General features: G+C 43.3%; 1 protein-coding gene across 1 annotated transcript in view; it reads left to right on the top strand.

The window, feature by feature from the left end:
* The window catches only part of CELSR1 (cadherin EGF LAG seven-pass G-type receptor 1), a 158,742-nt gene that overhangs the window by 80,750 nt on the left and 63,654 nt on the right, over positions 1 to 14,338 (top strand). The window contains exons 3-5 of the mRNA XM_048933385.1: positions 4,660 to 4,882; positions 8,464 to 8,579; positions 11,732 to 11,820. Coding sequence (XP_048789342.1) covers positions 4,660 to 4,882; positions 8,464 to 8,579; positions 11,732 to 11,820 — 428 coding nt within the window. The remainder of the gene's footprint in view (positions 1 to 4,659; positions 4,883 to 8,463; positions 8,580 to 11,731; positions 11,821 to 14,338) is intronic.

The following is a 14,338-nucleotide window of genomic DNA, read 5'->3' as shown; positions in this document are numbered from 1 at the left end:
TCAGTTACTCTGTTTCTTGTTTCTCCTTTCCACTTTAAAGTGTGTCATTTTAGACTGGCTGCTTAAGTCAGCTTTCCATTCTGGTGAAGAAAGTAGAAGCATGGAGAGAAGAAGATTAATATGTATCTGGAGCAAATGGCAGAAGGGAGGAAAGGAGAGAAGAATCAATTCAAGTCAAACAATTGCGGACAGTGAGTGAAAAATTAATGTGTCTAGGGAAACTGGAGGAAAAAAAACCAAGAGCAATAGTGCAGGTCTGCTATAGATACAATTTATTTCTGTTCAGACAATCAGGGAATTGTACCAAGTTTTGAGTACTAGTCCTTAAACAGGAATATTGCAGCAACACATTGCAGTAAACTTAAGCTGTAGAATAAGTCTGTATTTGTTCCAGTGCCATGGTGTTGTTTCCAGCGAGTTTCCAATATTATACATTGTCTGCCACTGTAAAGTCAAGCAAGTCGCCAACAAAACCACAGGCGAATTTCTGTGAAGGCAGACTCATTGATGCCTGCCAGTGTGCTTTTGGGTACATAATGTTCAGCTCACAGCATATTTTCATTCATGAGATTACTTTTTTGTTGTTAAAGTAGCTTTTATTTCTTTTGACTTTCTATCACCATTTATTCATTCACTCAATCATTAAGGCCTTCTCTTACTTGATTTGGAACGCATCAAAGGAAGACCAAATGAAACCATTTTCTAGCTAATCTTTTCCTTGCATATTCTTGTTACATTATGACTAATAGTGTGCTGTCCTCACGTAACATTCATATGGGAAATGTTACGATTAACATCTCTGTAAAGTGAATCCTGAAAGTGAAGGAGTATATGAAAGACAGTATGGCTTAGAACAGGAAGCTGTGTCAAAAGCACGGCTATCACGTTGTGATCTCAAGGGCTTTATAGCTGGGAAACACTACATAAAGGGCCGTGTAAAAGCCTCAGGATGTGTAGCTTTAATAGTCATCAATATTAATGGGGAGAATATAAGATCAGCTGCTATCCTGTAACAGTAAACCTCTTTCTGGCTTGGTCCAGCAGTTTTTCAAAGCCCGAGAAGCTGCCCAGCAGATAACAGGCACACACAGCCCGTGTTATCTGACAGCACATGCTTGGGGTTTAGCAGCTGTGGGGGCTAAGCTTGACATTTCCTACTTGGGTTTCACTGAGTTGTGATGTATAAGTAGTTTTTAAAGTTCAGCAACATAAAAAAAAGAGAAATTATGTTAGCAGAAGAAATAATGTGAAGAAAAAGCATCTGAGTGGCAGCGTGAGCCACCTCCAGCATTACAGCCCATCCCCAGGCTGTGTTTGGTGGCCATCTGGGCTGGGCCTTGGCACCCACACCCCAAAATCCCCTTGCTGGCAACCACTCACCATCCTTTCCATGCTGTGTTTTCCCACTGCACTGCTCGTCAGTTCACACAGCATTCACTTCAGATTTTGAGTGCTTTTTAGGCCTCAGCTTCTCACAGCACAGCTCTGTAGGATGGAGCTGTGGCCACCCCAGGCAGGGACAAGCTGAAGGGCTGCACAGCACGGCGTTGGGTTCCAGGTAGATTGGGTGCTCCTGAGCATAGTACTTCGAAAGCTTGCACAGATGACTGCTTAGTGATGCCATAAACGTTGTGTTTCTGAATAAATGCGAGCACTGGTTTTGTTTTTGTAAAACTGGTAAATAAGGATTGATCAAGTTTCTTGGTAGACCCTTGTGCCTGAAGTGTAGTGATGTATGTCCTGGAGTTATCGTAGAGATTTCAGGAATGCTGTTTTAGTATATTTCAGTAAATATGAAGAAAAAAAATGGAAATTCACCATCAAAGAATATCCTTCAAATTCAGTTCTCATTCACATTAGAGAGTAATGAGAATTCTGAATAATTTGGAATTGGGTAACTGGGTCATCAATGATAGTAAGTTGACTGAATGTAGGACAAAGGATTATGTTTAAAGTTGAACTGCTCTTTTTTTTTTAACTGCTTCTTTAAGCATCATAATGAAAAGTAATAGTAAACATGATTCAATAGAACGGTAGTGTAAGCTTTCTTTTCTCTTAAACAGTTTTCCTACTGGAGTAGGTATCTAGACAAGTGGCCTATCAGTTCTTCTTACATCATAGAGTTAATACAGAGCCGTCAGCAACTTCCAGCTTAGACCGTTATCTTATGGCTCTGTATTGCCATGGCATTTCCAGAGCACACCACAATGAGATGAATATCTCGTTTTTGCTTGTGTCTTGTCTTTTCCTCCTTGTGTGTTCAAGTCTGCACATTATTTGCTTTTGCCAAATATATCATTCTGTTTTCAGAAAGCCTTGAAGATTAGATTCCTCCCTGAGTTGGAGACTTAATTCACAAAATATCCTACTACCTTTTTTAAAGGGACAGATCTGTGCTTGATTGTTATATAGGGATCGTGTTTTTTCAGTTTTTGGAGGATTTTGTTATGCAAGATATTTTGCAATTCTTGGATCAAGGGGAGTTGGGTTCTGTTTATGCCTTGGATTGTCAAGAAGTGGTTTCTGTAGCATCTGCAAAGCGCATGTGATGTGTGTGTGTTTTTTTTGGCATATTCGTTGCAGTGAGGGATGTTTCTGTCTTGGGTGTTATATACAGTTTCTTGCAGAAGAAGCACATTACAGAGCATTTAAATCTACCTGAATTCCTCATTAAAGCTTTAAGGAAGGTGTCTTATAATCTTGCCTAACCTGATACTCACAGTTAATAAATGGAAACAGAGATATTTATCGAGTGGTTTTCACAGCTTTTCATCTTAGTGTTAAAATGGGAGTACAAGAACATCAGTCATGATTCTGAAAAGTTCTAAGCACAAGCTTAAAGTTGAACCCTTGGCTATAAAGTTTATTACTTCAGAAGTTTGGGCTTGCACTCCCTCTGGGATGATGGGAAAGATGTATTTTTTAATTTAGTGGTGAGCATTACAGTTCTGGCGATATTTGTCCAGGTCCCCTGTGCCTTGTGTTGTGCCCTTTGTGCACGCTCTGGGAAGTCCCATATGCTGTTTGCAAGGAGATGCCCAGCAGTGCACTTGTGAGGAGGCAGCTGTCTGGTGGCTGTTACGGGAGCAGTGCTGGGGAGGAGAGGTCAGTGCTGAGCTGAACTCGCCTGGACAGCACACATTTACCTCTGCTGAGTGATCACAGCACGTGGTGATGCAGTGTGAGGAAGAACGCGGCAATGGTGGGCATCTCACATACAAACCAGGTGCAGAGTGCTGCAGCTCGCAGCGTGGCACAGAGCAGAGGTGCAGCTGTGGGGCTGGCTTGGGGCAGTGCCCTCAGAGCAGCTCCTGCCCAGCTCCGTGCTGGCGCTGGTGTGGGAGCCTGAGGAGCAGCTGCTGCGGCACGGCTTTCCATTTGAATTTGCCTTTGTTTTGTGAGTCACTGCTCGCAGTTCCTGCTGCTTTTACTTTCCTCCAGGAATGCGTTTGCATGATTTTAGCTGTGACTGAATTACTGTAATTGTGTAATCTTGTAGCAAGTCATCATGCAAATATTGAACTGATGGAAACGTGTTCCTTCAGCTGGCTGTTGTGTCTTTTTGCTCTGTGTTTTGTTATCGGACAGTTTTACTGAGCATGTACTCCATTCAAGCATGTACTCCATCTCCAATTTCTGCAGATAGCTTTATGGGCAGGATCTGAACACACATTAAAACATCACAGGGTTACTCTAGGAAAACACATGCCAAAACATAAATGTCAACCAATTAACTCAGATAGAGGGCCAGCTTTGTGTGCAATGAGTAATTGAGCAACTGCCCAGCCACAGCAGGCTTCTTAAAGCAGGTGCCCTCTGCGAGTTTTGAACCACAAATTGTAACTTGTTTTTTTAAACTATGGTCGCCTTTCAGATTTTCAGCAAATGTAGGAAAGATTATGGTGTCGAATCAGCAAGACACCTGATTCTTCAGTACCTGCATTCAATAGATCTTCATATAGACTTTGGAATAGATTACAGATGAAGCATTTGGTTGGAAAAAAGCTTGAGCAAGCACGTGCAATCCTTAACTTTTACGTAGAGTTACTGTACTCATTTCTGACAGGTCCAGAAAATGATTGTCACAGGCAGGATGCACTGGAAATATGGAAGCAATCCATATGTCACCAGCATCCTGCTCATTCTTTCTGTAAATACTTCGCAAGTGTTGTCACAGCCTCTGCTGTGCCCTGCTGCTGACACGGGCTGCAAAGCCGAATTCCATTTGAGCTGAAGTGCAAACACTTATCTGTTGACACAATTTTCAACCCACAGTGAAATGCTGGAGCAAATTACACATATTCTGGTTGACAGGGAGCATGCAAGATTTTAAATGGTGATGCTACCTCCCCCCTTACAGATCTATCTGTCACCCTTATATTTATCACCAGTTGTGAAAGCTACTAAGGAATCTGAAAACTGGGGCCAGTATTGCCAAATATTTGAAGTAGGATTAGACTCTGAACCACCCTAAGAGACCGAAAGACAATGCAGCATCCTTACTCCCATGCAGTTGCAGATTTGTACATTGTTTGCTGATGGAATCGGGTGCAGAGATTGAAAAGTACTGAAGCCCTCGCAGAAGCCCAGGTTTTCCTGGTGCCTTCTGCAGTTTGGGTGGCATGTTGCCTTCCCTGATGTCTCCTTCTGCCTTTCCAGGAGAGTACTGCGAGGTGAACGCCCGCTCCGGCCGCTGTGCCCCAGGCGTGTGTAAGAATGGAGGGACCTGCGTCAATCTGCTGATTGGGGGATTCAAGTGCGAGTGCCCACCAGGAGAATATGAGCGGCCCTACTGTGAGATGACCACCAGGAGCTTCCCCCCACAGTCCTTCATCACCTTCAAGGGGCTGCGGCAGCGCTTCCACTTCACCGTCTCCCTCATGTAAGTCCATGTTCTGTCCCCATCCCAATGGCTCCTAGCACAGGGTCTGGCTTCTCCCCTCAAGGTTGGGGTGCATTTATTAAATATTGTAACCAGCTGAATTATCTATGTGTAGAGGTCTCTGTGGGGGATTTCTGGCTCTGACTCTTTCAAGTGGGACAAAATCACATTGTTTGAAAGCATTTAATTTCTGTCCTGTGCTGTTGAGGTTCTAACCATTTCTCTTTTACTACATACAGACTTTTACTAAAAATTTCTTTGCTAGGAACTTTGTGTTTTTGACAAGCAGTTTATTTACCTCCTCTGCTTTGGAGATTAGTATTTGGATATATAGTTTTTTCTTGGTGAAGTGCTTCACACAGCTGAGAGGACTCATCCCAGCCCTCACAGGCTTTTAGGGGACCACCAGAACAGCAGCATCTGGAGAGAGGACAGCAACTGATGTCACTGCTCAGGGGGATCACAGAGTAATGTGCCAAGCCAAGGGTCTGCTTGCTAACCTTCCTTTGCTCTAGAGCTCTTATAGGCTGAGTTTTGCTCTGTGGGGAGATGGTGTGGGGAGAAAGGCCTTTCCAGGCAATGGGGTGGTGCCAAACCACAAAGTCCATCCGCATCTCAGCAGCCCTTGGCCAGAGAGGCATGAGAGTGGATGGTGGGTCAGTCAGGTCATAGCTGAACAAAGGCTGGTGCTCCTTGGGTTCTGGTTTCCAGACTCATGTCTGGAGCAGCCCTGATTGTCACAGCTTCTCACCTTGCTCCTCCTTCATGAAGCTGCCTTCAAGAGCAGCTCTGCTTCTCGTCCCATCCTGGCTGCCACATCCCTGTCCCATTTGCCGTGACAAATCCATGTTGGACAGACTTCATCTGGGCTGTCTGTCACTTCTTCCGTGGGGACAATTGAGGAGCTCTGGGATGAGGAGAGCAATGGTGACAGCCACTGGTGTACAGTAGGGCTCTCCTCCACTGATTCAAGACTGCCTAGGTTAAAAAAAAAGAACACTTCTAGAGAAGACTTTTTTGCTCAAGCCATGTCTTAGGGTTTGTCTGCCATGGAGTGAGAACTTCAGATGGAAATTCATGTTTCCTCTGGAGAGGATGCAAGTTTTGCAGCTCTCCCACGGTCAGGGTTGACCTTTGGTTGTCCCTCATGGTTGACTTTGAGCAAATAGTGCAAAATGTGTCAGCTCAGACCTTGACGGGCAAGGTCAGAAGTTTGTTGGTCTGTAAAGCAACAGATGCAACAACAGAAGCGTTTTGTGTGTCTGTCTAGAGAAAATGCTCAGGACTGAGAAGTCACGTCATCAGGCACGTGTCCCATGTCGTGCTCGGCAGATGCTTGCTGTTTTACTTCTGACTGGGGATAGGCAGGTTCAGAATTTTATGGAATCTTGGAAATTACAGTTAAATCTGGATGTGTGGATGCAGTTTGCATGCAAGCCACGACAGGGAAGAGTTGTGCCTGAGAAGGCTGGTTTAGAGCATCAGACCTAAATACACAGAAAAGCTGAGAAGCAAAAGTCTCAGTTGGCCTTGTCAGATCCACACTAAGAGCAAACAAAGGAGCGGCCTAGGCTGGCTGCCAGCATAAATTACCTGCAGTACCCTTGGAGTGTCCCCACAGCCACATGGTGTCATTTTTCAGGCTTTCAGGAGGAGATCTTTGATGTGTAGGGTCCTTCACATTAAGATGACTCAAATTCTCTGCATGGGTGTTATTAAAAAATAATAACTTGCCTTCATATGGCAGTGCTTGCCCCATGATTTCTTTGGCATCTTTCAGTTGAGATGGCATACTTAGTCCTGAACTAAACATTGTACAGTCCGCTCAGTGTGACTGTAAAAAGTGTAGGTCATCCTGGGCTTCATTCCATGCTGTCCAAGACAGTGATATTTTTAGCGTTTTGTAACTGATGTTTTTTTGGTTTCTTTTTGTGCTTGCTGTTTTTTTGGCTTTTATTATCCTTCAGTACAGGTGGAAAACATTATGTGAGGAGAAGCAAGAATTAGTGGTTGGATTAGACAGCGGATTTGCCTTGGCGTATTTCATGATGTGGGAGCGTTCTTAACATCACTGGGTGTCCGGCTTCCTTCAGGCTTCAATGACTCATGACCTGCTCCTGACAAAGAGCAGGGTGCTTTTTTTTAATTAAAATGATGGTAAAGTATTGTAGCTATATCCAAAAAATATTTTCAAGCAAAACTAAGGTTCCTGTTGTTGCTGGTTAAACAGATTCTGTCAGCTCACTCAGACGCTTCTCGTTTCCTTTGCCCTTATATCTAACCTGGTTAGATTTGATCAAAAAAGTTTTGATGAAGCAGACATCCACCGAAAAATGAGATGCTACAAAATGTTTTACGGGGGCTTTATTGCTTTGGATGAAATGCTTGAGTGGAAAAAGTAAAAGCTAAATTAATGTTTTGATAATATTGAAATATTTCAATGGTATTGTCTTAATTCATTTAGTCCAACTTTTACTTCCTTTACTATTGTTTTGTACTATGTCAAAGAATGTAGCACTATTTAGAAATCAAATGGTAGTACAATATTTTGATTGATTATAATGGATACTCTTTAGAATTTGTATTTTGTTGGAAATTTCAAAAGTTTGACTTCTGTGTTTTGAATCAGAACAATCCATTCTCTTCCTCTAAATATGGTATTTTCTATTTTAATGGAACAAAGATGTACATTCTCGTGTAGCTCAGATTCAGGCCTCTGCTTATGACAGTCAACTTTGGTTAAAGACATTCTTTGGATTTGAAAAATTTTACTTCAAGTATCATTTGGAAGCCATTTGGAAGCACAAGAAATTCCCATGGTTGCCTCTCTGTAGGGAATATTAATCTTTGTGAAAATGAAGCGTAATAAATGTTTGCATTTGTAAATAGATGAGAGCTGTGTGCAAATCCCCAAAGCTAAAAGGGTTCGATTTAAAATCATAAAGCACACAGAAATTTTCAAGAAACATTCTGTGCTGGTGAAAAAGCAGCTTTTCTAAAACAGGGCTCGGCTGTTTTGCTGCAGGAAAGGTGTGATATATCCCATATTGGAAACACAAGAAAAATAAACATGCACGCATTGGAACTGATTTAGTGGAATTGTTGAAGTGTTTATTTTCCTTCCTCCGATTGGCTTTACTGTTGATTGATGAGCCTTGATGATCCATGTGGCATTATTCAGATGCCTCTTATCTTTCTTTGGCCCTTGCTTCCCCAGCAGTTCTTTTTGATCAGTTTATGACGCCCCTTGTAGCATGCAGCATGCGGACAGTGAGCAGGCAGCAGTCCCCAGCTTTGATGTCAAACTGCTTTCTGCCTTTCCAGCTCTGCAAAGTGCAGGAACTGCTACTGTGGATAGCATCAGATACTCTGAATTGCGTGCCTGCATCATTTTGCCTTTTGTTAGGATCACCATCCACAGCAGGTCTCTGTAATTTCCATCACAGTCTCCTCTGTCAATGTGAAAAAAACAAAAACTTAAATAAGCTGCTGCTTATTTAATTTTACAATTTTCTGTCTGAAGAACGAGCCGAAGGCTTGCATTTCTGGCTGTGACCTGACCACTTGTTTCCTCATTCCAGGTTCGCAACCAGGGAGAGGAACGCTCTCCTCCTCTACAACGGGCGGTTCAACGAGAAGCACGACTTCATTGCCTTGGAGATCATTGAGGAGCAGATCCAGCTCACGTTCTCTGCAGGTGGGGTGGCTCTGCAGGAGAGTGTCTCTGCTTATGGTCCTGAGATCTTCTCAGCCTGGCTGAAGATGTATTTCCATGGATTTGTATTTGCTGCCTTGTTAATAGAGTAACTGGCTGACGCTGTGCAGTTAACGATTGACAGAGGGTGTTGCAGAGTGCTCCAGATTGTAGCACTTTGTGGTGGTAACACTCGCTGTCGTAGACAGGAGCTTGTCAACATATCAGTTATAAAATCCAGAGTTTATGAGTACTATAAAAGATTAACACTAGTCTGACAGCCAGTGCTTGCTTAAATGAGACTTCATTTTATTATGCTGGGATAAATGTTGTGTATTTATGTAATTTTATACTACGTCAGCAGTGAAACTGGGTGCCTAACTGTATTCTAAAAAATACCTGTGAGCCAAAGCAGACAAATGAAGAATGCTTGCCATTCTTTATTGCCTGTGCCAAGCAGTACATTGCTGGAACCCATCAATGCCCACTAGGAGCTCCTCCCTGCCCTGTAATCCACAATAAATTTTGGAGAACACACCTGCTCCCTCATTGCCAAGCTGGGCTAGAGAACATGAAATGGAGGCTTTGGCATTTGCATTCTTTCTTGGCATCTTTTGATGGTACCATGAACAGAGAGAGGGGAAGGCCGATGAGCGAGACTTGGGATGGTCCATGTCACTGTCACTGTGGCTTTCTCTCAGTTAATAAGTGTCGTACTGAAAATCAACTCTGACATTAACAAACTTTTTCCTGATGAAAGTGTGATTAGAACAAGCTCTTACTGTTCCATTCTCAACAAAGGAATATTTCCGGGGTTTAAATTAAAAAACAAGACCAGCTATGCTCATGTCCATAACAGGGGTAGCACAAGAAGCTGTCAGAGTGCAACTGAAGCACATTGAAGCCAGCAGAAATGAACTTCTGGACTTCAGCAGGATTGCTGAAGCAGTTGGTGGAGGGGATGTTTTCAAGTGGGACGAAACATATGCCTGAGTAGGGCTATTGTTCCCATGTGTTTTATTGCATGATGGGGGGAAACATGGAGGCCCAGGAACTGAGGTTGATGTCACATCTGCCTGGTGCTGGAGGAGGAGGGCCTGGCCACCTAGGCCCAGCCCTGCAGTGTTCTGCAGCAGGGACCCAATACATGTAATCAGCTGAGACATTTGTAGCTCTGTACAAGGCACATACCTCCGGAAATAAATTATCCTCTTATTTCCTGGTCTCCTTCAAAGTCGACATGCAGGCTCTGGTTGACTCTCACTTATCTCTTTGAAAGGAGAGACATTGCAAGAAATAAAGCAGTTGAAGCAACAGGCTCATGCTGGTGATACACCCTCCCTGCCAGTGACAGCCACGGTCATCAGACTGCTCTGTAAATCCTGTGTGACCCCATTCATTTACCAACTGTAGTTAAGTGCATATGTGGACTATTAGGGTAGAAGATACTCCAGTCTCATTTCTCCTTTATTACCCAGACGATGTCCAAATTAGAATGCATTTTCCGTGGATTAGTGTAATGAAATAACATGCTACTGGTGGAGAGATTTGCTTTCTTCTGTATCTCTGTTCCACTTGTCTAAACTTGAATAAAATTGCTAGGAAGGCACCCTGAGGATGAATGAGAAAAAAATCAACTTGCACTTATATGCATTTAAATGTGGAGGAACTCTTTTAAAATACAGGAAACTAAATTTAGATTTGCTCTGCTGCACCCCGGAGCAGGTCTGATCCTGTACCTTACAAAAGGTATTTTCTTTGCAAGAAGAATGGTTTATGTTTTATAGTTTTAAGTGGCATTTAACGAACAATGCAAGTTTTGGACACCTGATCTGACTGCTTTACCTGTCGCAACAACTTTTTTGCAGAAAGCAAAGCAAAGTGACCGAAGACCAGGAACATTCCTATTGCAAAAGCTTTTTAACTGAATAAAAAATATATTTTTACCACATTTCTATCAGCATATGATAAAAGGCATCGCAGCAAGGTGTCAAATGTATTCAACTGATATGAACAGAATTACATATAATAGGAGCAAAAGGAATAATGCTTCACACAGGGTAAAGCATTTGTTGCAAGAAAAGAGTAGAAAGTACATTTTTAAGCTCGACAATAATGTTGACTTATGGGAGGGAGTGAATTTTCCTGTGGGTTATTATGTAGAATTTTCCAACTGTTTAAAAAAGAAAAAAAAAGAGAAAGGGAAACAGGACAAAACCTAGCAATCTGCTCTCCTTGCCAAGCCTTTTATGTCCTTTCAACACGAATGTTTATTTTGTTGCTACCTTGGAGCAGATATGCATGGTTACTGAGCAGGTTGTGCTTACTCAGACCTGATTTTAAGGCTTCTGCTTTACAATTGCAATGTGAAGAGCTTGCTTTCCAATTTAAATACTGAAGGGCTGCCAATAGTTTCATTAATCACTTGTAAAATTTTGCTGAGATCCACAGTTACTGTTCCTGTGTTTTATACGTAACTATCTGACATGGTCTCATCAGAACTCCTGACAGACTGGAACTGACTGGAAGTAGGATTCTGTTCCCTAAGAAAATATCTTGGCATAGAATCATTAGAATTGAAAAGACCACTAAGATCATCTATTCCAGCCATCAGCCCATCCCCACCATGCCCAATGACCATGTCCCTCAGTGCTACGTCCATATGGTTCTTCCACATCTCCATGGACTGTGACCCCAGCACCTCCTTGGGCAGCCTGTGCTGCTGCCTCACCACTGTTGCTGAGAAGAAATTGTTCCTGATATCCATCCTGACCACCCCCTGCCCTCTCTGCTGCTGCATCATGCCCTTTATGTAAAAAAATGTAGTGTGCTGCTTCTGACAGAAATGTAAAAGAAGTCACACTGGCCATTGTAGCAGTGACTGTATCTACACAACACCTATGCACTCTGCAGAAAGCATAACAAAATAACACAGTTCACAAGAATATGTAAGAAGCTGTTTTTGTGTTTGTGCACCACAGTAAGAACAGTAAACTGGGGCTGTTTACTGCCTCCCTGGACAAAATCCCCAATTCCTCCATGAGGAAGTAAGGCGGCTGCATCCTGCGCCCAACGAAGGTCACACTGTGTTGCAGTGCGGGATTCGGTGGAGTTGCAGAAGCACTGACCCTGATTCTCTTCTGCTGTTGTTGTAGGGGAGACGACCACAACGGTGGCACCATTCATTCCTGGCGGGGTCAGTGATGGGCAATGGCATTCGGTCCAGGTGCAGTACTACAATAAGGTAAGGGAAATCACACTGGCGATACCCCTATTATTTGTCAGTAATAGAGACACGCGTCACTGAGCTCTGCTGATGTATGCAGGTGACCCAAACTGTATTTATTTAACCAGCTCTGCATGAATGGGGCTGGTCTTGCTCACTGCATGCGTCAAAACTTCCTTCTGAGCTTTACCTCAAGAAGGCAAAGTCTGACCTTGTATGTCCTCCTTAGAACTACCACCAGACATACCTCTAGGTACTTGCAGCTCTTACAGCTTTCAGTTCTTCAAAACCTTCTGAATATCAGTGTATCTAAAATGACTGACACGCTGATGTGAAGTTTTTGAAGAACTGTGCAGTACACGAGCCTTCAGCATAGTGATTACAAACCACTAAGATGGAATTTTTTAAGGCAAAACAGAACTGCTCCGTATAACCCTATTTTCATGTGTGAACCAACCAGTTTAGTCAATGCAAGCTTTCTGCTTTGGAAAATTTGATTGTAAAATGTGTGACACTTTCTAGTAACTGACAGCTATTTTACTACATTATTTTTTGTCTGCATATGAAAGGATGTGCAGGAGGAATGCAGCAAGTATGGCTCCATGCTGTCAAGGGCACTCAGAGGGGCCGTCCCCATGGGGACAGGTCAACATGTGCTCTCTTAGGAGCTGTCACAAGGAGGCTCAGTTTGATGAGATGGGAACTTGTGCGAAGCAGCCACTTTGAGAAGCAGCAAAGTGCAGGCATTCAGGGGGTGCAGTGTGCAGATGGATGTCAGAGCTCTTCAACCTACAGCAAACATGAGAGAATTTGTTTAGTTCCTGAGAAGCGCTGCTTTTAAGTCCAAAATGACAGCATTAGGAGGGATTACATAAGGAAATAGAGGAGTATTGTTGGCTGTTAAAAAGGAAACAGGATACTAATGTGGGAAGCTGAAAGGAAGACAAAGGATTAATATGATCAGCAAGTTCTTTATTTCTCTTTGGTGCATCCTGTCAGCACAGTTTGTGTAGTGGATTGAGTAGGAAGGTTTTCTTCGGACTCTTAAGTCCAAAGGGTCTCCTAGCTTAAGGATATTCTGCTGAGGAAGTCAAGATTTCATTAATTTTGTTGTTTAAACCCAATATACCTCTAGCTGTCCACTGTCTGGAACATAGAGAAACAGAAATGAAGCTTGACATGCGACTATACTTGCATCTTTGGACTCTATGAGGGCTTTCTTACTAAACATGTTGCCATGCCCTGTGTTTTTCTCAGTGAAGAGCCAAGCATTTGCAGGGACAACGAGGAGATGCTCCCACTCTCAGCTCCCCGGTGGCAGGGCTGTGGCAGCTGCAGCATGGCCTGTGGAGCAGCTCTGGCACGCTGTCAGGGAGATAAGGGCCCATGCAGCCCAGGACGCTCTTTAAAAGGCAAAGAGATCTGACACAGGTGTTAAAAATAACCCCCTGCCTTGTTTTCAGCCAGACTGGTTGGTGTGTGGTGCTTGCGGTGTAGGGACTGGTGTTTTCCTAGCATTAATACAGGCACCCTGTCTTTTATTCCTCAGCCCCACTTCTTCCAAGGGGAATGAGCTGGTGTCCACTGTGTGGGGGGATTTTGGGGAGGAGAGGCAGAGCGGGGAAGGCCCTACTGCTGACCTCATTTTGGTGCTGAGGGATGCAGCTGGGCAGCCCTGCGGGGCTCTGTGCCCTTCACCTGGCTTCTGTTTGCTGGTAAAGCAGTTCCCTGGCTACTTTGTATTTTAACGGGGCTGGAAGAAAAATGCCTGTGAGCAAGTTGAAAAGACAGAAATAATTTAGGGACTTGGGTTGTGCCAGAGTAAATGGGATGCTGTGTCTGAACTTGATGAGGTGAAGGCATGTTTGGATAACAGTACACAAAACTCATGACTTAGCCTGAATCACACACAGCTCGCAGATGGGCAGAGGCAGGACAAGAGTTGCACTGTGTCTTGCACTGGTATTGTTCTGCAGGTGCTGCATCCTTCCAAAATCCCACTGCACAGTGCCGTGTCCTCACCCCATCTCTGCTTCTGCCCCTCCCTGTGCAACCTCCCTGAGATAGGCACTCTTAGACTCATTCTTCTTCCTCAGTTTCTTTTTTTTCTGTTAAACTTCTTTAAAGTATGCTTTTTAAAAATACTATGCTTGAAACTGTTCAGATTATTTCCCTTTTTATTTCCCTTTTTCTTCATACAGCATCTAGCAAAAAAAAAAAGAAAAAGAAAAAGAGGCTTGGTCTTCTGTGGAACTTTTAGATACTGCTGCAATTCACATAAGTAGTATCAGATTTCTTCACAGCTGAGGTTAATTTTTCATCTTAAATTTTTGAGGGGAATGGCTAACAGACTTTGACACATTACCTAAAGTGCTTCACACCAAAGCAAATTTTCTGAGATGAGTTTCCACAGGTCTGGGAGCTGTTCTTGAAATCTGAGTTGATTGTGTTGGGAGACAAGCGCAGTCTAAGTAGTTTTTGGCATCTGCAGCTCTGGATGAAGTTTTGCTGAATGTCACTGAAATTTGGAATTCAG

Source organism: Lagopus muta, chromosome 1 (assembly GCF_023343835.1).
Source record: "Lagopus muta isolate bLagMut1 chromosome 1, bLagMut1 primary, whole genome shotgun sequence".
NCBI lineage: Eukaryota > Metazoa > Chordata > Aves > Galliformes > Phasianidae > Lagopus > Lagopus muta.
This window is presented reverse-complemented; position numbering and strand designations above follow the sequence as displayed.